This window comes from Propithecus coquereli, unplaced genomic scaffold (assembly GCF_000956105.1).
Source record: "Propithecus coquereli isolate 6110/MARCELLA unplaced genomic scaffold, Pcoq_1.0 Scaffold223, whole genome shotgun sequence".
NCBI lineage: Eukaryota > Metazoa > Chordata > Mammalia > Primates > Indriidae > Propithecus > Propithecus coquereli.
Genome location: NW_012147523.1, coordinates 213,191 through 237,470, shown reverse-complemented (window position 1 = coordinate 237,470; position 24,280 = coordinate 213,191). Strand labels below are relative to the sequence as shown.

The 24,280-nt window shown below is 45.1% G+C and overlaps 1 protein-coding gene across 1 annotated transcript in view; it reads left to right on the top strand.

Annotated features, from left to right (window-relative positions):
* The window catches only part of KIAA0556 (KIAA0556 ortholog), a 184,872-nt gene that overhangs the window by 5,838 nt on the left and 154,754 nt on the right, over nt 1-24,280 (top strand). The window contains exon 2 of the mRNA XM_012644954.1: nt 11,694-11,749. Within this exon, the coding sequence (XP_012500408.1) occupies nt 11,694-11,749 (56 nt within the window). The remainder of the gene's footprint in view (nt 1-11,693; nt 11,750-24,280) is intronic.

Below are 24,280 nucleotides of genomic sequence, written 5' to 3'. Positions count from 1 at the left end.
GATTTGATTCTTTTTTTTTTTTTTTTTTTTTTTAGAGATGGGGTCTCACAGTATTGCCCAGGTTGGTCTGGAACTCTTAGGCTCAAGCGATTCTCCCACCTTGGCCTCCCAAACTGCTGAGATTACAGGAGCAAGCCACCATGCCTGGCCTCTGATTTGACTCTTGAGACAGCTTAATATGATACTGTGATTGTGCCTGTTTTATACCATATAGCTAGTAGGAGACAGTGCCAGGACTCGGCCAAATAAGGCCTATACTCTTTAGTATGTTATTGAAAACCTGTCTCAACCCTGTCCCTGCCAGTGTGTAGCCAGGAGGAAGTCTTTGGGTAAGGCCTGCCCATTGGGCTAGTGGAAGAATATATAGTTTAAAAGGCACCATCCTTGACACCTTCTCGGCTCCCTCAGAGTCTGGCCCTTTGACTGCTCTTCTATTGCTAAGTAGAAGAAGTCTTATGGGGAATAATATGGTTGGCTGGAAAGAGGAGCTTGAAGCTGTTTGCAGAGCACTTACCATAAAAATAAGAAAGTGTGACTACTGATGCCCTTGGGGTTTTGATCAGCCCAGCTCTTCCAGCCTTAACAATTGCCCTGTGAACATATCACTGGAGAATTTCTCAGGGAAGCAGTTCCCCCCCCCAGCTTCATCTTTAGACACTTACCCACTCTTATGCCCAGAGGTACTATACTGTGCTGTACTGGGTCCATAGATGTGTCTTCCCATATTCAAAAATAGTGATTTCACCTAAGAACCTGGACTTTTCAGTCTCTTGATAAATAGGGTGCTTTGGCCCCACTGGGCCTGCCTTGTCACACAGCTCCAGTTCTCTAGTGCTGGACAGTGACCATCCGCTTGACCTTGGACATGTGCTAATGTTTGGACCCCTTCTGGCTGGTGGTGCCAGTCATCAAGTGCTCACTTGCGTTGAGCATGTTGGCCTCCCCTGCAGGCATCGGGAAGCTGGCCATCTCTTGAGCGCACTGTATTCTTTCCCACCTGCCTGCCTTGCTCATGCTGTGTTCCCTGCTGGCTGTACCCTTCTTTCAAGTGACTTCCACACTGTAGATTGCAGTGGCCGGCACCACCCACAGGATTAACTCCTCCCACATGGTGGGATTGCATAGTTCCTCATACATCGTGTTGTACCACAGGAAAGGCTGCATGCCTTTCTCTCTCTTTGAGGGTAGAGACCCACTCTTGTTCCTTTGTATGCCCACCACCTGGCACAAGGACTGACACAGGTAGATCGCCTGAGTGTTTGCTGGGTTGACATTGTATCCAGGAAAGAGATTAACTGACTTGTCATCTATTGAATTGCTGGCCAGTCTCCATGAAGCAGAGAGAGAAAAGTTCATCGTAGCCAAGCTTCCAGAAACCTTGGCTGGATCCTTTTTCTCTAGTGCACAAGTATGGTCCCCCCAGACAACCCAGTCCTCGTAACATGCCCTCTCCTAGCTACCTTTACCTGCCACCACCCTGCAACGGCTCACCTGCTTTCCAGTGCATTCCCACCCTGCCCCACTTCCTGTCCCAGTGAAGTCACTTTCACTCCAGCTCTTGCCTCACTTTGGAGCCTGCGGTTACCTGGACCATCCTGAGCTGATGGATTCTCTGACTTCGGGGAGAAGAAAGTTATGGGTGAATGCAGCCCCTGGCAGAAAGTTGAACCACAGATGTCTGGCCACCTGCAGGGACACCATACTTTTCTAAACTCTAAGTAACTAGCGATGCTCTGTGTGTGTGTGTGTGTGTTTCCTCTCCAAAGAGTCCCAAACTATTTAGATACATTTTATGAACCCATCTAAAATCACAGAAGGTTAGAGCTGGAAGGGTCTTGACAAATCTAGACCAGGGTCCCATTTTGGGGAATTTGAGATACCTCGGAACCCTGAGGATCCCATGCAGGGTCTTAAATTTAGCGGCCTATAAGAGCCAGGTAATATAAATGGCTGCAGGTAATAAAAATGACTGCTGTGGCCGGGGTTTATTTCATCATGCTGTTTACATTGGTTTCTTTCAATACCTAAATACACTTTGCATACCCTGGAGTATTCTTCAATTTTATAAAAAAATCTATCTACTAATTTCTTGAAACATGTGGCCTCTTCAATTTCTCCATCATGTATAAAATAGAGATAATAATTGAATCTACCTCCTAGAGTTGTGAAAATTAAATGCATTAATAGACACAACTCCCTTGGATTAGGGCCTGGCCCACAGTAAGTGCGTCTGTGTTAGCTGTGATGGTAATAACGAGTCTCACTTCTGCTGGAAATGTGCACACATGAACCTTCACTTTCATCTTTTTTATAGAGAAAAACCTCTCAGACCTGCTGGTAAATGGCACCTTGGACTTGACCTCAGTGGCAGGGAGGCAACAGGGAGAGGCAGAGGTGGGGATCAAGGGCACTGTGCCACCCGGCAGGCTGCCGACCCCAGCTCCAGATAACCGTGGCCAGGCAGGAACGCAGGCCCTGCATTGCCAGTCCTTTCAGTTTTTCAAGAGAATCCAGAACTCGGGATTTTAAAATGTGAAATCTCCCAAGCTTTAAATATTGGCAGAAAAAAAAAAAATTTAAACATTACAGAGACCAGACAAATGTGTGTGGGCTGGATTCAGCCAGGGAGTGACTTTGGGTCTAGTGTGATCACTGTCACTTACCAGGTGCCGAGGCTAAGGTATGGGGGAGTTAAGTGCCTGCTGCAGGGCAGCCCGGGAGTGGGAGAGCAAGGCCCAGACCTGTTTCATTTTAAGCCTGCAGAAGGAAACTGTGCCACACCAGGGCAGAGGATTAGACTCTCCTCTCCCCGTCTTCTGGTCGTCACTCACCATGCCAGACCTTCCTGATTCTGGACAGGAGCAGAAGGGGCAGAGCCTGTGGAGTCCAACTGAGGGGGTTCAAACTCTGACTCCTTGTATCAGCTGCGTGACCTCCCGGGAGTTATATACAGGCCCTAGACTCTTTAAGTTGTAAAGTGGAGATTAATAATAGGACCTTCCCTTAGGGCTGTTAGGAGACTCCAATGAATTCATTCATCTAAAGCCCTTAGAAGAGGGCCTGGCGTTTAGTGGGCTCTCAGTAAAAATCAGCTATCTGGGGAAGAAGCACATCTTTTTCCTTAAGATTCTGGGGAGTCTCATGCACTATTTCCCACATTTTTCAAGGCAGTTTGGCAGATCATTTTGGGGGACGCAAACACTCAGCACGCACTTTAGTCTGGATTCATGCGTGCGCACACACACACACACACACACACACATTATCACAAACGCAAAGTCCTCACTTGTATTCTATGGGCAGCTAGGATAGGTGGAATGGGCTGAGTTCGAGTGGGGATGGGCTTAGGAGCTTGTATGATGGATTCAGAGAGAGATCAAAATACATTTCAGCCTGAGAAGCATGTTGTCACATAAGCCACTGATTAGATTACAGAATGTGGCATTTACTCATCTTTACTATTTCAAATAGAAAAAAAATCAATATTTTCCAATTATCTCCAATGGCGTATCAGACTTACTTTCTCATATTTTGTTTCACCGTCTCAGAAAGAGCAAGGGGAAAGGGTCAGGAAAGCACAGTGCCAGGGAAGATGAAGTCCTTACTGTGGTTCATAATCATGCCTCGTGTCCCGCCTAGCGTCGTCCATTCAGAAATTCAGTCATTTACTCATGCTTCAATTCCGGAAATGTCTACCGATGCCTACTCCACTCCAGGCACTGTTCCAGGTGTGGGGATTCGGTGATTTAAAAAAGCCAGAAAGTAGCCTCCGATTTCAAGGGATGGATATTTAGTGGGGGAGACAGACCACAAATGCATTCATGAGAAAAAGATAAGTGCTAGGGAGCTAGTTCACTCTGGGGAGGTGGAGCTCTTTAAACTGAGAGCTGATTGATAAGGAGCCCTTGACCTGGCTCAGTGGCCTGTAATCCCAGCCCTTTGGGAGGCTGAGGCAATACAGTGAAACCAATCTTTACAAATATATATATATATTTTTTTTTAATTGGCTGGGCTTGGGCATGGCAGCACGCCTATAGTCCCAGCTACTTGGGAAGCTAAGGCAGGAGGATCGCTTGAGCCCAGGAGTTCAAGGCTGCAGTGAGCTATGTGTGTGCCACTGCTCTCCAGCCTAGGTGACAGAGCAAGACCCTGGGAAGGACGGAAGGAAGGAAGGAAAGGAAGAAAGGAAGGAAGGAGTGAGTCCCAGGGAAAAAAGAAAAAGTGTAGAGAGAGATGACAGGGCTTAGAGAGAAAGACAGACTCAGGATATATTTGGAAACCAGAGTTCAATATTTGTGGATTGTTGAGATCCACAAAAAGTCAGCAGTTTATGGGGGAGGAAGCTAATAACTGCTAAGTGCCTACTGTATGCAGTGCTGTTCTAAGTGTTTTACATGTACGATCTTAACCCTGACAGTCGTCTTAAATGGACTTGGGACTAACAGGATACTCAAACAGGTAATGAGAGGCTGAGCCAGACAGGCTGACCCAGAGCCTCCCCTCCCAGCCACCGTACAGCACTGTCCCCAGGCTCTCATCTAATTATGAAGTCTGAGGCCGGCCAAGAACGCATGGCTAAGCATTTCTAAACCGAGCAAATCGTATAACGGTGTGCAGGTTATAAATAACCATTTCTAGCTGCCAGCTGCTGTTTGGATTTGGAAAGGAAAAGAGGATCTTAGCATGACTTGTTTATCTCAGGTAATATGGCAGTAAACTGGGCCCCAGAAGTCGAGTTACACAGAAAATGCAAAGGAAAAGTGACAGGGATATTGTTTCAGTCTTTCGAAAACAGAAGGTAACTTAAAGGGACAGACCAACATGGTGGGAATGAAAAGGAGTGTTTACCTGGCTTTCCAACAGTCCTGCTCTTTGCCTAATAGATTTCTGTCGTTTTGGTGGGATATCTTTAAAGAAGACCCCTCAAAAGGAGTATATGGCATCAAGATAAAGAAATAATGGGAAAAGTAGAAAATTTTCCAGTGCTCTGCCTAGTTATCTATTAGATTGGAAACTAGAGGTCTGTTTCATTGAGCCTGTACAAAGCTTTAAATTTTTTTTAATTACTTGTCAACATTTAAAAATTAGAAGCTTTCACGTAAGATTGGACTTGCAACTTCTCTGGAAATATCTAATCCTACAAAACCAAGCCCACATTCCTACATGGAAACCAGCAGCTGGAGCTGAACAGTGATTACCCTGTGAGGCTGGGCAGCTGCTCTGGAGGCTGCCCTGTCCCCTCGCTGTCCCCTCCCTGCCACCTTCCTGTATCTGCCTGGCTCCGACGTGTGTGTCTTTGCAACACATGGTGGGTAGAAGCCAGATTCAAGGTTCAGGAAGCATGCAGGAAGTTGAAATGGGGCTGAGGGCGCATGGGCGTGGGGGCGGTCATGCCAGTGGATCTGAGCCCATTCCTGGGCTTGAAGAAGGGCGTGCAGGCAGGTGGGCAACAGGGTGTGTTGGGCATACTGAACACTGGGTTGGTAGTCAGACTGGCTAAATTCAAACCCAATGTGTCCCCTTCCTTGTTCTGTGACCTTGGGCAATCTGCTCTGCTTCTCTGAGCTATTCAGCTTTGTTGCTGCACATGGTAGGAAATCGCAAGAGCTATCACCTAGAGAAGAACCTACCCGTGGTCGGTGCTCAGTAAGCACTGACCCCAGGCGAAACCAGATGGCCACATAACCCATCTGGACAGATCTCAACATTCCTTATCTGTTTTTCCTTTCCCTTTTTTCCTTTCTCATCTTCTCTAGCCATGTCATAAAAACTTTGCCCTCAAATAAATGAGCAGGTCACCAAGAGCCTATTGGCTTCACTAAGAAATTGTTGTTTCAATTTCCAGAAACCATATTTTGTCATCATTTCATTCTTATCTCTCATGTATTACAGACTGATCTCTTAAAAGAAGGCAGTTTGTCCTCCAAAAATACTGTATTTGCTTTCCAGCAAGATTCAGGGTCCTGAGGTTCTCAGAGGCTACTCCATCAGGGAGATGACAGGCTGCCGCCCCCTCTTGGGCCTCGAATGGGGACGTCTACAGCATTTCTCATATAATGTTTTTACAAATTTAAATCAGCCTTTGGACATTTAATATTTTAAGTTTATTTTAGTTTTTTGAATGGGAAGTAGATTCAAATAAGTCATTCAAAAATAAAAACAATATAAAAAAGTGACGTTGAGAAGTCCCTCACATGTACCCTCTGGTGGTTCTTTATACAAATAGAACCTACATGAGTATATATTTTTATTTTCCCTCCTTCTTACTCTTTCAATTATATATATATATATATATGTGTGTGTGTATGTGTGTATATATATATATATTTATATATATATAAAAGGTTACATATTACATATACTTTCTGCCCTTGATTTTTTTTTCACTTAAAATATGGCCATCTTTTAACGATATATAAGGAGTAGAATATAAGGAACTTGCTCATTCTTTCTTCCAGCTTCATGGTGTTCTATTCCATTGTGTAGGTCCACCATATTTATTCAGTAGTTCCCTATTGATGGACTTATGGGTTACTTATATTAATAATATTTACTGTTGCAAATTATGATACAGTGACTACCTTGTGCACATGTTTGTTTTCTGTTTGTGGAAGTGTTTCTTTGTGGCAGATTCCTTGTAGTCATATTGCTAGCTCAAAGGGAAAATGCACTTGTGCTTTTGAGAATGTTCTCAAAATACCCTTCAAAGGGACTATGCCATTGGATGCTCCTCCCAGCAATGCTGTTTCTTAGATCTGGCCAATAGTATAGGGTCAAATCTCTGGATTTTTGCCAATCTCATAGGTGAGAGAAAATGGTAGCTCAGTGGGATGTTTGTCATGTAAATTAAATTGCATAGATATTAAAATGAGTACAACTGTAGTCTTCATATTTAGAAAACAGAGAGATTAACTACCCCTCATTTTAGTGACCTAATAGAAGCACCATCACCCTACTGGTTGGGGAACAAGTTCTTTGTTAGAAACTCCTCTGTGATGGGAAGTCCCTGCATGGGCTTTCTTTGCCTGCAAGATTTCCATTGAGCCACTTTTATTCTCTGAGGCCCAGTGCTTCCTGCCAAGGCTAAGCATTTTACCTGAGTATATGAGAGCGAGTGTCTAATGTCAAGCCTGCCCCTGCACAGTTGGCATTGTATGCCCCTTGCCATATTCTAGATCTTTTCAGTAAGCCATCTGGCTGGAAGGGAGCTCTACCTTCACTAGGGAATTATTTTCTTCTAATCCCTTTATTAATTGCTCATAGCACATTAAAAAGCTGCATCACAGAGAGAGTTCCCTAACTCAGACTCCCTCTGCAGCACCTTCTTGTACTGTCTTTGTTCTTGTACTAGTCTTTAATGACGTGGCTGAGGGACAGTGTGGTCTAGTGGTTAGGAATGCATGCTCTGGGGCCTGATTGCCCAGATTCAAATTAGAGCTGCTCTACTCACTAGCTGTGTGATATTGGGCAAGTTTCCTAACCTCTCTGGGTCTCAGTGCCCTCATCTGACAAGTGGGATGATAACAGTATCTATTTCATAGGGTGGCTGTGAGGAGTAAATGAGCTGACTTTGCCTGGAGCCCAGAGCCTGGCACATAGTAAACCCTGACTAAGGGGAGCTCCCATGGTGGTGTTGATGGTGATGGTGATGCTAATGATGGCAGTGGTGGTGATGGCAATAGTGACGATATGTGTGATGACAATGATGATGATGGTAATGATGAATGGTGATAATGTGATGATATTATTAGTGATGATGGTGATTATAAGCACACCGAGCCCTGCCACTTACAGGCTACAACTTTGTGACCTTGAGCAAGTGGTTCACTCACTTACACTGTTTGTTCATTTCCAGTTTCTTCATGGGTTTGTACCAATGAGAATAGTACTGTCCCTCTAAAGCAAGAGTCAATAAACTACAGCCTGTGGGCCAAATCTGGCCTGCTGCCTGTTTTTTTAAATAAAGCTTTGTTGGAAACAAACAGTCATACCCACTCGTTTACATATTTATGACTGTTTTTATGCTACAATGATGGAGTTGAGTGGTTGCACTAGAGACCTTGTGGTCTTATAACCTTATGGCCTACAAACTCAAAAATATTTAACATCTGGCCTTTTACAGAAAAAATTTGCTGAGCCTGGTCTAAAGGAGTGGTTGTGAGGTTGCAGGAGACGGTGCCTATGCTTAGAACCTGGCTGCATAATACGTGCCCAGTACAGTGAAGCCGTATCAACCAAGCATTTCCCTTTTCTGAACTCAGTGCCAGGCTCTGGCCTCCTCCCACCACCACTCTCCTCCCACCTGAAGAGGAAAAATAGAGGGAGTCATTACAATATGAATACTTTAATTAGAAATAACATAAAATTATATTTTGCATATGTATTTTTATCATGTACTATACATTTCCATGTGCATCAAATATTACACATGCATATTACCCTACAGCAATGGATAAAAAAGCTGTGTCCTGCAGACTATACTTTACGGGTGGTTTAAGATACTTTTTCAAGGGTAATTTTGGCACTGATTTTCCCTTGCCCGACGACTTCAGAAACTCCCCTCTAAATGGTAGCGATGAATATTATCTGCATCTAGAGCAAAGTAAAACTAAAGTAGCAGAATCTGCTAACCATTGAAAATAAATCCTAAGTGCAGATAAAACCTTTCTTAAATAATAATGGGAGAACAGTATTATAGTTACAAAAATTCGATGCATTCACTTCAATTTTTTTTCTTTTCCCCAGGCACACATCTGTTCTATAAAGTGAAGTACACACGTATCATTTACATTTGGCCCTACTTATTGCTTTGTAGCCGAAGCAGGCAGGTCACCTTGCAAAATACAGAGTAACACCCCCTTAATTTTGCAAGTGGCATATATTGATATTAATGTCACCTTCTTCCACTTCCCTCCCTGAGTTGTGAAAATAAATGAGATATAGGTAGGATACTCCGAGAAGCTAACTGCAGTAGACGGGCGCAGTGTTACCTGGTCATAGCACTTGTGTCCTTGGCAGGAAGGAGCTGTCTCCTCATGGAGTTACCTGGAGGAGAAAAAGAGGTTCAGTGATGTGAGGATGGGGCCAACCAGTCTGCTAGGGAGTTTAGATAACAAATGGCTCTTAATTGAACAAATTATCTTTGTTAGAAAATAAGCAAATTATTTTACAATTTAATGAATAAAGAAGCTTCTAATTAACTCTAATAGAACGATTTGCTCTCAAATTTCAGTAGGTAAGCTCTGTATTATTCTTTATGTTAATATTTTATTTTTGTAGTCCACCTTAATTTTTTTAACTGTTATTTATTGGTATGACATAATTTTAGAGATGAAAAGCAAACATAGAGATAATTCAGCCTCACTCGTATTTAAAAAAATAAAATAGGAGACTATGGCCCAAAGAGATGCTATGATTTATCCAAGGTCCCTTAGCTGGTCAGCTGTCTGTGAGGACCAGCCATCCCCCGGAGACTGTGTAGTCAGCAAAGCAAGGGCCTCAGCCAGACTCTGGGGTCTGCCAGTCTCGCCCCTTGAGTAGCTCTGCTCCCTCCTGCACCCTACCCTTGCTCTGGGTCCTGCGGGGCTCTGCTGGCATCTTACTGTCACTGCTTCCACTGCTAGGACACCCTGGTCTATTCGCAGCCCCGACCCAAACCTACTTTGTCCCTTCCAGCTCAGGGTCCATCTCCTGGCTATGCATTGCGTGGCCTACCTGGTGTGTCATCCACTCTGACTAGCAATAGGGCCCACTCGGAATCCTTAGACTGATGGCATGTGTGGTCAAGGGTTTCCAGGGAGCACTCACTCTAGTTCTTACTCCAGATCAACAGGGGTTGGGAGGTTATGATAAAATTGGCTCAACAACCAGATCTCTTGATCCCTAAATCCTGGGGCCATATATATATATATATATATATATATGTGTGTGTGTGTGTGTGTGTGTGTGTGTGTATGTATGTATTTTAATGTTTAATTAATAAACTTTATTTTTTGGAGCTTTCAGCAAATTTGAGCAGACAGTACAGAGAATTCCCATATACACCTTGTCCCCATACACAATCTCCCCCACAATCAACACCCCACACCACAGTGGTACATTGTCCTGGGTACTCCTTTTCATCCCTAAATCCTAAGTTCTTTGTCTTCAGGCAAAAAAGAAAACACATACACACACACACACACACACACACACACACACACACACTAGATATAAGTGGGTGTCTGTGGAACACAAAGGCAGGCATGCAGTCAGTTTAAGGTTAGTTCATTCTGTCCTGGCATCCTGGCCTTCTATGTTAGTCTGCCCAAAGGCTGGCATCAAAGCTCACACAGGGAGATAAGCCCTGCCCTGCCCCTTTCTCCTCTCTGGCACTCAGAAGCAATTCCAAATTAATTCCTGGGTCTGGGATTCTGATTGGCTACAGTTGAGTCAATGGTCCATCCCTAGTGCAGGAAACTGAGGTTCGAGGTGTGGGGTCATGTGTAGATATGTCTGCCCTGGGGCCCACCCTGTGACCAGAGAGGAGAGAAAGAGAGAAGAGGGCAGTTTAGGGTGTCATTATGAGCTGAGCAGATGATCCAAAAGCTGTCTACCATTCCATGATACTGTATAATCCATAGTCTATAAATTCTTTAGTGGCCTCTTTTCTAAATCCTTTTATATTAATATTATTAACATATATTGGCCCCAGAGTTTGGCCATTGCAAGAGGTTCATCCTTGGGCCTTTGCTCTTCCCCTCATTCATACTTTCTTGGAAAAAGCATCCTACTTTGAGCCTTGTCACCAGCTATGACCTCTCCCAACCCCCATTTGCATATAGACCCACTGAAAGTGACCGTATCCAAAGATGAACATCTTTTCTCTGAGACTCCGTCCCCACCTTTGCTCCTGCCTTCTGGGTTTTCTTACCTAATGGGACACGTGGTTGTGGCATTCTCACAAGTAGCCATTTGGGACCGAAGCTGGGCAGTTTGGGGGATACATTTAAAATGTGCAGTGATTCCTGTTTTATATTTTAAAGCCAAAGAAACCCATTAATTTTCCATCAAGGGATTCTTTCACAATGGACACTTCCATAAAAGTTGTGAAAACTATACTTGAAACAGCATATTTAAACATTATGATGTCAGTCTGTTGAATTTATGCATACCTTCAAATGTTAGTTTTCTAGCTTTCTGAGAAAAGCAACAATTCTCTCTGAAATTGCCCATTATGTGAAATGCGGGTGATTACAGCTAATTCACATCTGCACTGTCACCTATGTGGTGAATTTGGGGGGTTGGTACCACACATTGGTACGCACTCATCAAAGGTTCTGTGTATGCACACAGTGGAAGGCATTTTTGTGGAAGGCATTTTATAAAATTCCAAACAATTTAATAAAAATGTAATTCAACTGGGAAAACTACAGTCCATCGGCCCTTTCAGAGTACAGATAATGTTCCAGATTAAAGGGCTGGAGCCTTGTTCATTATAGTCAAATAACGTGTGTGAATTACCATTTTCCTTGCTGTTGGACTATTTCAAAAGTGTGCCATTTTCCCATTATAATAATAGGCTGCATTTTCTTAAAATCGTCTGATTATGATTGGTCCCATCTATTCCGTTTGCAAATAAAAAGCTTTTGCAGTGATCAACTAGCTGTTCCAAAACAGCCTTCATCTCCGATTCTGCTTTTGAACCGCTGCAGGTCAGACTCTGCGAAAGGCCATCAGAAGCCGGTCCTGCTCACGGGAGAAAAAGGAGGTAAGTGTGTCTCTGGTGAGGGCTGCTGGGACGCAACTCTGAAAGGACCCGAGGGACAGGGCGGTGCATGAGTATTCCTGGATCTCCTACTCTTTTTCTCTTGGAGTCCCAAGCTTGAATCCTGGAGCAAATGCTAGTTGGTAACTAGACTTTCAACCCAGTGTCACTTGTGATAATCATCTCTTACTGAGCGTATCAGTTAGCTTTGTCTGTGTAACAAGTCACCCCAAATTTTAGTGGTTTAAAACAACAACCATGCATTTAGCTCCCGATTCTTTGCATTAGCAGTTTGGGCCTATCTGGGCAGTTCCAGGACGGGCCAGGCTCTGCTGATCTCAGGCTCTGCACGGAGCTCACTCATGCACCTGCAGTTGATGCCTATGTCACCTGGGGGCTAGCTGAGTGTCACTCAGGGTACCTCAGTTCTCCGCCACATGCCCTCTCATCCTCCAGCAAGCTAGCCAGGCTTGTTCACGTGGTGCTTCAGGGGTTCAAGAGTACGGGAGTGGCAGCTGCAGGACCTCTTGAGTCCTAGGCTAGGCTTACAACCGGCACAGTGTCACTTCTGCCACTTTCTATTCTTTAAAGCAGGTCACAGGGTCAGCCCAGATTCAAAGGGTGGGAAAATAGGCATCATCTCTTGATGGGAAGAGCTACATAATAATATTGTAGCCATTCTTGGAACCTTCCCCATGGACCCCACCTGCTCTGTGCCAGGATCCAGGGGACTGGGATTAGGGGATGGGTAAGACACAGTCCTCGGTCTCAGGGCAGGCACTGTCTAGTTGGAAGAGAGGCGCAACGTGATCATCACAATACAGTGTGAGAAGTGCCATCACAGGACAGAGAAAGTGGGATTTTAATGCAGAAACCAGGCCACCTACCTCTGCCAGTCGTATCAAGAAAGGCTTTGCAGAAAGGGCGACGTGCAGGCTGTCTCCTAAAGTGTGACTGGAAGTTTTCCAGGCCAAGGAAACAGTGTGGCCAAAGTCAGAGAGACATAAATAAGGAAAGGTGCAAGATCATTGAGCCTAAGGCGGGTGGACAGTGGTAGCAAGGACCCACAGGTTACCACAGGGCTCTTTGATCAAGTCCCAAGCTCATGGGAGTTAAATATGAGTCTGATATAGTGGCAGATGGGTGCAGGAGTGCAGGGAAGCGAAGCTGTGTGGATCATCAGAAATATTGACTATGTTAGTCCATTTTACGTTGCTATAAAGGAACGCCTAAGGCTGGGTAATTGATAAAGAAAAGAGGTTTATTTGGCTCACAGTTCTGCAGGCTGTACAAGCAGCATGGTCCCGGCATGTGCTTCCGATGACGGCCTCAGGAAGCCTCCACTCATGACTAGAAGGCGAAGGGGGAGCAGGCGTGTCACATGACGAGAGAGGGAGCAAGAGAGAGAGGAGGGGGAGCTCGGGCTCTTTTAAGCAGCCAGCTCTCGCGTGAACTAATGGCGCGAGAACTCACTCATTACCACTGGGAGGGCACCAAGCCATTCATGAGGGATCTGCTCCCATGACCCAAACACCTCCCACTGGGTCCCCCTCCAACATTGGGTATCAAATTTCAACATGAGATTTGGAGGGGCCAAATATCCTAACTATATCATTGACCAGTTCTGAAATTCATCAACATTTATGTACTGACCCTTTTTATTATAAAGCGACGTAATTCCAATGACAAAAGGGCATTTGTCAGGCTTAGCTGGGTCCAGGGGCTCCAAAATGCCAACAGGACTCAGCCTGTCGTCTCCTTCCATCTCCCGGCTCTCAACCAGCTCCGAGGGGGTATGTTGGAGTGGTCTGCAAAGGACGTCCACCCTCTCTCCTGTTGTTTCCTTTCTCAGCTGTAGCCACGACAGGCAGTGTGGGTATTTCTTACCTGGGAGGAGGGCGGGGAGAAGCCTTAGGAACTCTGGTGCTGTTGAACAGATCTAAATGTCAGCTCAAGTGCGCAGTCTAGAGGCTGAGCCAGGGTGGATTTCCCCACTGCCTCTGGTAAGGATTTTTCTTCTGTAGGCTGGAGTAGGTGTCTGCCTTCCCACAAAGTCCTTCCGGAGACCCTGAGGTGGAGGAGCTGGAGTAGCAGTGAGCGCAGGCCTGCAGGCCTCCCTCAGTTCTGCAGGCCTCCCTCAGTTCTTTGACCAAGGGAGAGCCCAGTCCCCAAGCCAGGAATAATGAATCAATTAAACTGACCCCAGGCCTTTGGTCACAGAATAGCAGCATCCCATTTACCCACATTACGAAATTAGCTGGGGACCAGGCACGGTGGCTCATGCCTGTAATCCCAGCGCTTTGGGAGGCCAAGGTGGGAGGATCATTCAAGGCCAGGAGTTCAAGACCAGCCTGCGCAACACAGGGAGATCCCATCTTTACAAAAAAGCAAGAAGCAAAAAAACAAAAAAGTAGAGAGAGAGAGAAATTAGCTGGGAAACAACAAAGCAAGACAGTGGAGAACTTAGTTGAGATACCCTGCCCTTGTCTCTGTCTCTCTTTGTCTTGCTGGCAATAGGACTTCCCTAACTGCCACTTTTGTGGCAACTCGCATCATGCTGGTCGCCTGAAAGCATTTCACATCATTCCTCTTCTGAAAAGTGCTCCAGGTGAGAGAAAATGGAGAGTGAAACTGTTTACCACAATACCCAGGCTTAACCCTGAAAGATACTTAAGATGGTTTCAGGCCTTCTGAAAAAGAAGGTGCTGACTCTCTCAATGAGGCTTTTGTTTGGTTAGGAAAACAATAGAAAAAAAACTACTAGCAAGCTGCTAGGACTCTCATCTGATATATTATAACTTGGCTTTTCCACCTACCCCATCTTTCTGCATCCCTCCCCCTCTCGTCTGTGGAATCTGGGCTTCCTGGCACTGCGTGCCTTACACAGGATGCCAGGTATAGATCAGGCTATAGCACCACGAAAGGCAGGGAAAAGACAAGCCATCTCTTTCCCAGGGCTGGTTGGAGAGAGCAGCTGGGGACACGCTTCATGTTCCTTTGGTGGTGAGGTTGTGCAGGCTGACACAGCAAAGGGAGGGTGGGACTGCTCTCAGTGAGCTTGCCAGGCCAAGTTCAGCCCAAAGATGTGTTGTATCTGGCCCATACCCTATTATAATTTCTAAAAATTAGGTGTCCACCATTCACATAAAAATGCAGACTTCCGGCTTCTTTGGAAAAATGGAGAATGACACCAGTGGCCAATGGCTGTTGTTAGTAGGTCCGTCCCTGTTAGATGGAGGCCCCCTAATTTGCCATCCCTGCCCTCCCCCAACACCTGCTGTCCAGGCCTCCAAGCCAGTTAAGTCAGTAACCTCTGGGGGTGCTAGCCAGGCATCAGAATTTTGCAATCCCCCCAAGTGGTTCTGAAGTGCAGCCATGGGTGAGCCCCAGTGCTCATCCGTGCAGCACTCACCCGGGTAGCCCCTGCTCTGGGCCCTGGGGCTACGCTGCATGCCGAGCATGGCCTGCCTGGCCCCGGGGGCACCTCGGTTCCCTACCCTGTCACAGATGCCAGTAGCCACACATCAAAGAAGAGAATGACAAACATCACAGAGGAGCCCCAGATAAAGCTCCAGCGGGTGCCAGAGGAGGGAGAGAAGAGTTCTCAGAAGAGGCGTCCTGAACTGAGATAATGGAAGGGTCTCTGTCACTTCTGGAAAATGTAGCTTTTAGAGGTTGGCTTAAAGTTGGTAGATATTTTCAGTTCAGCCGGTAAAAATATTCTCAGCCTCATCCCTAACGAGTATTCATGGTTCCTGCCTGTGGAGATTATATAGTGTTTATGGCCCTTGGTCATGAATTATTAATGATTTTGAAATTGTGGTCATTGTAGTTTACTCAAAAATCATTACGAAGTAAATTTATCATGCAGTGTTAAAAAAATAAAAAAAGGAAATAGCAGAGGAGGAAAAAAATCTTTATTCATCATTCATCCATCCCCACAGCGTCCATGCTGGTACCCACGACACTGTGGGGTTCATGGGTGTGGCATGGGGACGTGTCCTCCTACCACCCAGAGCCACAGAGGCACCTGGCGACTCCATGAATTAGTACCCACAGCGTGCTGTGCGGGCAGCAGATCAGGTCCTGGAGTCAAGCAGCTCTGCCTCAAATCCCAGTTGCGTGACCTTGGACAAGTCTCTTGACCCTCTCACCTCATTTGATAGTGCCCCTCTTGGAGAGCACATATACAGATTAAAGGCAGAAACATATTAAAGTACCTGGCACAGTGCTAGGCACACAAATGTTAGATATGTCATTTAAAGCAGCGGTCCCCAACATTTTTGGCACCAGGGACCAGCTTCATGGAAGACAGTTTTTCCATGGATGGGGCACAGGGGTTAGTGGTGGAGCTCTGTGGCCTGGGGGTTGGGGACCACAGATTCAGAGCATATAGCTTTTAGCAGAGAGATTAACAGGGAACAGGCAGCACAACTGCACTTCTTGCCAAAGGGGTCTCCCTGGCTCCAGCTGGACTGTAGGCTGACTCCAGCCTTCCTGCTTCCTGGCTGTGTGTCCCCAAGACAGTGGGTACCAGGCAGGCTAGTCCCAGAGCCCCCATTCTTAACCACTCTGAGAGCCTCCCATGATAATAGACTGCCATCATTTGCAGTTGATTGGAGATTCCAAAAAATGCTCTTGACAGCACACTCATTTGCAGAGCCGACTTTGTAAAGGATTGCAAAAGTCATTTAACTCGCCCACCTAGAAAACGTTAAGCCTTCCCTTTGCATGCACACACGTGTGCACATATACACACAAACAACTTCCTACTGTTAGCAGAGACTTCTGGTGCAAGACTAGAGACTCCCTTCATTTTTCCCAAGCAAAGGAGGAGACAGAGATCTTAGGGGAACACAGCAAAGGAGGGAGTCCAGGATCCAGGATGCGTCCAGGGATGAGGTTATCTGGACAACCGTCTCTGTCCCCTGTGGGTCTCTACACCTCGTTGCTGTCTTGATGCTCTTCTTTATTAACTGTTCCTTTTCCATAAGCCCAGGTCAGAAGCCAGAGAGATAGAGGCTGATTGGCCTGGCTAATCAATACTCAGGAGTATCCAGGATGGTACAATGCTCCTGACAGCCACCGGCTCCTCTCCCAAGGGGCAGCCACTGTAATCAATTTCTTATGTGTCCTTCCAGAAATACTCTACAGCTATGGAGCTATGCAGAACACATATGTTCTATTTCCTTTACCTGCCCATCCATCCATCTCCCTCATTTAACATGATAGCATACAACACACATTGTTTAGTTCCTGATGTCTTGGAGACATCCTTCCATAGCAGGACATGCGGATAAACTTCATTCTTTTCTTGGCCGCGTAATATTCCATTGTGGATGTATAGGAACATAATCCTTAATTTGAAACCTTTAGGGCCAAATATGTTTCATTTTTTAGATTTAGAAAGTAATACCATCCCAGTAGGGCCCGGAAAAGCACTTTATAATCAAATACATTAATATATATACAGCAAAATATGAATATTCCTACTAAGTGGGATAAAGGCTATAAATTTCATGTCAGTTCAGATCAGTTTTTGCTACTAAATAATTGCATAAATGTATTACTAGTTCCCAATTAATGAATATCTAGGCAATTAATAGTCTTTTGCTACTATAAGAATACTCTAAAGAACATTCTAGAGCAGACATCTTTGTGTACATGTGCAGGAATAGCCGAAGGTTACATTTTTAAAAGTAGAATTAATGGATGAAAGAGTAAGTCCTTTATTTAAATTGATGTTTCCAATTTATCTCCTAACAGCACATGAAAGGGGCAGGGCTTTTTGTTCCAGGCAACTTGTAGAAGGCTGGCCAGATTCAAGCGTGGCTGTCCTTGGCCGAGGTACCCGCAATGGAGCAATTTAGTGGCCACCCCTATAGTTAGTTCCCTAGTCCACTTGTCTCACAGAGGGTGGGAGCAGGGAAGTTTACTTGAGAAGGACCTTGATTTCTGCAAGCCGTCGCTCACGGCCCTTAACTCAGAGCACCGGTCCTGGCTGATTGCAGGAGGCCAGCGGGACTGATGACTCTTACTGTGAGTGTCAGACTCCACTAGCAAGCAAACAGCAGACACTTCCCTTCCCTTTCCTCAGCTCAGTTCTCAGTGTTCTCGCATCTTCAGCCTCTGGGGAATCAGGAGCTTTTCCCTTCCATATTTACAGATCTCAATTGCTTTGTTTAATTTTTTTTTTTTAAAAGGAAGAAAGAAAAAAAGAAAATGCAAGCCGCTGGTGCTGCATGACAAAGAGCCTGGTATGACAGCTGACATTCCAAGTCTGCACTTTTACCAGAATGAAACCTTTTAGTTCCTATTTCTGGGCAGAGGAGAACTAAATATAATTTAGATCCAATTGCCAAATGCATTCCCTGTTGGGAAATTATTGTTGTCAGTCCTTCTGCTTCTTGAGGTCTTGGTCTCTGTAGCTTTGAGAACTTGGAAAATTGGGCCCCTGATAACACTGACAGCTTCTGTTTTATGCAGGGCAAATAGGTCACGTGGCAGGGCTAGAAGCTGTGCAGCAAAGGAGTTGAGCCTGTGAACAGCCTGCATTCCTAGGCTAGCTCTGCTGCTCAGGCAAGTTACTGACCCTCTCTGTGACTTGACTTCCCCACCTATAAGGTAGGGATGATACAGAACCTGTGTCACAGGGCGGTGGTAAGGATTTTGTGAGTTCATAAGTACGAAAGGCTTGGAACCGTGCCTAGCACATACTAGGAGATCAATAAATGTTAAGGATTATAATTTAGGACTGGCAGGGGCAAAACAGCCTGTTTAAAAAGCTAATCCCTTCAAAGTCAGAGGCAGAGAAATCTTGCCAAGAAAGAGCAGGACATGGATTGGACCAGGGTTCCTCACCCCTTTGGTGGATGGAAGAATGGCACATCATCCCTCCCTGTCGGAATCACTTGCATCTGAATCCCCAGTCTACCCCGGGACCCCTGCAACCGGGTTGGGCGCTGCAGGAGACATGTACGCAAACACAGCGCCCAGATCCCAAGTTTAACAACAACAAGGCCAAGGCTCGAGCCTCGAAAAGCAAAGAGAATCAATTTCTGATGAAATGCCAGGCAGGAGATTGACATGTCTAAAACCTTCCTGGTATCAGCTTAGCTTCCAGCGCAAGATTAAACTCTAGGAAAAAGCCATCAGAGAACTGCAATTTGTGACCAGAAAGAGATAATGTTGACAGCTTCCCCTTCCCACGTCTGTTTTGGATAAGCAATGTGCCCTTCAGTAGAGCATCATCAAAGTTTTCTCTATCTTTAGATCTTAGGCATGAAATTGCCTTTAAAGTGTCTCCCTTTACCTCCTTCCTCTACCCTCCAGAATCACTTTATGGAATATGCAATATGATGAGTAAAGAGAATGGTACTAAGAGGAGTTTACTGCAAGTTACTCATGAAAGAGATTTCTCCAGGCTAAAAACACTGCTGTGAAAACTGTCCCTTAGTCTGGGGATACCTCTAGAGAGGCAGGACAAGGGTAATGAAAGTGCCAGACCATGTCGGCTCCAGTCCAGGCTGCTGCCTCTGGACTGGCTCTCCCCTTACTGGGCTACCGTTTCCTCTGTGGTCCCCCAGGTCTGACAAGAACCAATGGTTCTATGACTTCAACTTTGTTAGGGTCCACAGTCCATGTATCTCAGACTCTGTTTAAGTGATAGAAGCCCTCCTCAAACCAGTTTCAGACAAAAAGAGAATTTGTTACCTTACTTAGCTGAAAAATTCAGGGGTGGACATCAGGCATGGCTTGATCTAGATGCTCTGACTCATTCCCTCTCAACTCTGCCTTCTCCCATGGCAGATCCATTCGCCAGCAGGCTGTTCCCACTCAGTGGCAAGATGGCCACCAGTAGCCCCAGGCTTATAGCAGAGAGGCCAGATAGCCTGGGGGCAGGTGGGGGCAGGAAGCTCAGGCACTAGAGCCAAAAGGCTTAGGGACGAATCCTGGCTCATCACCTACCCAAGCAGCCTAAGCACTTCTGAGCCTCAGTTTCTTCCTATATAGAGTGGGTACAGTAACAACACCCTCCTCATTGGGCAGTCAGGGGTGCCTAGAACAGTGCCTGACATATTGTAAGCCCTGAATAAGTGATAGGTGCTTCTTCCTCCTCTTCTCCTCCCTGTCATTAGTGTAATTCCCTTCTCCTTCCTGTCATTAGTGCAATTTTCTCAGCAACTTCAGCAAAAAGGAGCATTCTCCAAGGGTGACAGTCCAGCCAAGTCCCCAGATTGAGAGTGGCTGGCCAGTCCAGGGTTGTGTATCCATCCTGGAGATGAGAGTGGGCTGGGTGAATCCCATCCTAAACTTATGGGAAGGAAGGGGTGTTTTCCCAAAGAAAAATCAGGAGACTGTTGCCAGAGGAAAGGGGACAGGATAGTGGGCAGGCGAAAAAACACATACTGTCCACATCATGGCCACTGGGTGATGGGAACGGTAAAACAGACAGATTGCACAATTGTTAAAAATTGCTTTCACATCCATTGTCTTATTTGCTCCTCACAATACCCTGGCGAGCTGAGCAATAATATCCTTATCTTGCTCGAGAGGAAATCTAGGCTCAGAGCAGTGAGATGACTTGCCCCAGTTAACACAGCAAGTGCAGGGCCAAGCCGATAGCCCATGTTCTGTGCAAAGTGGCGAGAACATGTCACTTTCTCTCCTCTCCCCCAGGATCTCCTAGGACACTGCTGACTTTTCAGAGCTAGAGAGGAGGACCCTTGGCGGGGTGCTTACCCTCTCTGTGACTTTACTTCCCCTCCTATAAGGAGGCAGGGGCAGTGACGGCCAGATACATGTGAGCCTCAGTTTCCTCATCTGACAAGTGGAGGTAGTCTGATACCTCCCCGCAACCCAATGAATTAACGATGGCTGGATTCCAACTAGAAGCCACTGAAGGCCAGGCGCAGTGGCTCTCGCCTGTGATCCTAGCACCTTGGGAGTCAAATGTGGGAGGATTGCTTGAGGCCAGGAGTTCAAGGCCAGCCTGGACAACATAGTGAGAGCCCATCTCTACAAAAAATAGAAAAATTAGCCAGGCATGGTGGTGTACACTTGTAATCCCAGCTACTTGGGAGGCTGAGGCAGGAGGATCACTGGAGCCCAGGAATTTGAGGTTGCAGTGAGATATGATGATGCCACTGAACTCTAGCCTGGGCGACAGAGCCAGACCCTGTCTCAAAAACAAACAAAAAAAGCCACTGAAGCAATTATTTGCCTCCCCCCCATTACCACTGTATAATTCAAAACAAAAACCGTGAAATAAGTGTAGGCAAGTTCAATGAAGTTCTGAACTTCTTTCCCACTTGTTTTTCTTTTTAATATAGAAGCCTAAACCTTCCCAAAAAATATTCTTTGGGCCACTCATGCTTTGTCGATGTCCTGGGAGAAGGGTTGGCATGTGAGAGGGAGGTCCAGGGCAGGGGAGGGGTCTGGGTCAGAACGCCTGGGTTTACATCCTGCCTCTACCACTCGATAGCTGTGTAGTCTTTGGCAAGTTACATAACCTATCTGTGCCTCAGTTTCGTTACCTGCAGAGTGGAGCTGAAAATATGGTACCTCCTCATGGGGTTCTTGAGAGAATTAAAAGAATAATACATGCAAAGTACTTAGAACCATACCTGTTAAGTGCTGTTTAAGTTGTTTGCTGTCATTATTCATTGAGTCCCTCTGCTGGGTTCTGTCTAGTCCATGTTCCATCAGTGGAGCAGCTAGGGTTGGGGCAGGGTTGGTAGAGTTGGCACCTGTAGGTTCCCAGCGCAGTGGGGCCTGCTTTCGACATTCTTAATCTCTTTCTGATTCCAGAACTAATGCATGCTTATTGTAGAGAAATTAGAGAATACAGAAAGGCACAAAAACTATTCACTGTCCTACCGCTAGATAATCACTAGTATAGATGCTCCTCAACTTAAGGTGGGGTGACATCCCAATAAACCCATTGTAAGCTGAAAATACCGTAAATTGGAAGAACATGCATTTAATAACCTAACCTACCAAACATCATAGCTTAGCCTGGCCTGCCTTAAATGAGCCTGGAACACTTACATTAGCCTACAATCGGGCAAAATAAGCTAACACAAGCCTTATTTTATAATGAAGTGTTGAATTTCTCATGTAATTTATTGAGTACTATCCTAAAAGTGAAAAACAGAATGGCTGTATAGGTACTTGAAGTGTGGTTTCTACAGAATGAGTACCACTGTCATACCACAATAAAGTCAAAAAACCCCAGGTCGAGCCATTGGAAGCTGGGGACCATCTGTATTTGCTTTTATGTCTCCTTCTAGTTTTTTTCCCCATGCAACTACGTATATTTAAGAATTAGGATCATACTAAGGGACAATGGAAAATTCCTACCTTCCATTATTCTTTTTAAAATTTATTGAGGTATAACTTATGTACAATAAAGCAATCTTAAGTGTATAGTTTTATGAATTTTTATATACAAATACACCTGTGTTAGCACTACTGACATCAAACTATAGAACATTTTTTATTCTGAATTTAAAAGGTTTTCACATGTCCCCTCCCAGTTAATGCCTCTCCAAGGGTCACCACTACCTTGACTCTTAACAGCATAGATTAGTTTTGCCTGTATTTGAACTTCATATAAATAGAATCATAGAATAAGTACTTTTTGTGTATTGTTTTTTTTTGCTAAACATATGTGAGATTCATTTTTGAATGTATCAGTAGTTCTGCCCTTCAGCATCTTGTGATCTTTTAAAAATTTTGATGATCAAATCTTCTATTTGTGATTTCTATTAATTTTTCCCATAATAGGCTATTGTTCAATAGATGCAAAGTCCTTTCTTACCCTTCTGATAAATATCGTATATATTTCAGATGTCTCTGCTTGCATCATTATCTCTGTTTGTTTGGCTGGTTGTTATTTCTTCTGTTTATTAAACTGGTCCCTCTCCTTCATGAGTGTTGGTTTTCCTGGAATGTTTGGTGATTTGCGGATATGTGCTCTTCTGTGTGTGTACTATGATTTCCTGTTTTCTTTTCTGCGGATGCTATTTCTTTTTACCTAATTTGTTGCTAGCGATCGTGGCAGAGGGGCGGAACATGCTGCAAGCAGTGTTATGCTAATAGCTTATGTTGTGAGCGCAAGATCTCCCTTTTCCTTCCAGCTATGCCCTGCCTTTTTGTCCCAGAAACCCATGGTCACAGCTCCCAAAGGCTAGCTGGATTAAAGGGCCACCTCCTGGAATGCCCATAAGAGTTCTCAGTCAGTCAATCTCTTTGACCCTTGAGCTGGGGCCTTCGCCCCTCCCTGGAGAATGTGCCACCTCTGGGTTTGGAACAGCCCAGAACCACCTCCACCTTTCACGGCAGTCCCTCCTAGCTTGTTTTGGCCTCTGTTGTTGTGCATTAATCTGATTCTGTGTGCCATCCATTTCTTGGGGATGTCTCAACATTTCTAATCCTCCAGTGGCACCCTCCTTATTTTCCTATGCTGTCATAGATTTTAAATGGTATTTCCGTGGACTTGGGCAGGAGAGGCTGATGTCTGTACTTGCTCTTGGTTTTCCTAACTTGATTCATTCTCAACGTGACTTCTTGTTAGAGTTTTCACCTTCCTGGTCACCTTTGTCTAGACAAATTCATTTTTCTCCGAAAATACACTGTCTGAGAACCAAATGGAATATTCTAACTATGAACCGATCAGTGTAGAATATAGGAACGGAGCGCCCTTTCTAGTAAGAACTGGGTCAAATACTACCTCTGCTCTATACTGCCTTGGTCAAGTTTCTTCACCTGTCTCAGCCTCAGTGTTCTTACCTGTTAAATGGGGATGATGTTAATAATACCTATTCATTGGGTTAACAAGAGTGTTAATTGAAGCAGTGGATGTCAAGTGTTCAAATGGGGCATGGCACACTGTAGGTATTCAAACATGTTAGCACTCCTCCTCTTTCTTAGTCTGAACAAATATCTTTAACACACTCCTTGTGCATGCTGTGCTGGTGGTAGATTTTGGCAGCTACGCCATTCCGTTAGCTCATACTGAGCCCATCAACTAAAGCTCTGTCTTTTGTCTCATTAACTCTGCTCAAGCCACACTTCCCTCCAGCGCCCTCCCCCCTTGCATAGGACCTTTACCTTGACCGTTATGCATTTTATCAAACTGGTCTTGTTCCATCTCTAGCCTGAGGAAATTGATCTAAACTCAGATTCCGTCATCCAGTTTATTCTGTGTGCCTCCCAAATGAATGTCATCCACAGACTTAATGAACAGCTTCAGCAGTCAGACCCAGCCATTGATAAAATTATGGCCTGGGATAGGACCAAGGACAGAACCCCGTGGCATGCCACCCTTCCCAGGAAGAGTAATTTAGATGACTGGGAAAGATGATTAATTTGTCCAGTTCCTGTAATAGTATGTCCTTGTGGCTTGATTATAATAATAATATTAGCAACCATGTATTGCATGTTACTTCTCATGGGCCAGGCGCTGATGTAAGGGTTTTCACATATTACTTTTCTTTCTTTTTTCTTTTTTCTTTCTTTTTTTTTTTTTTT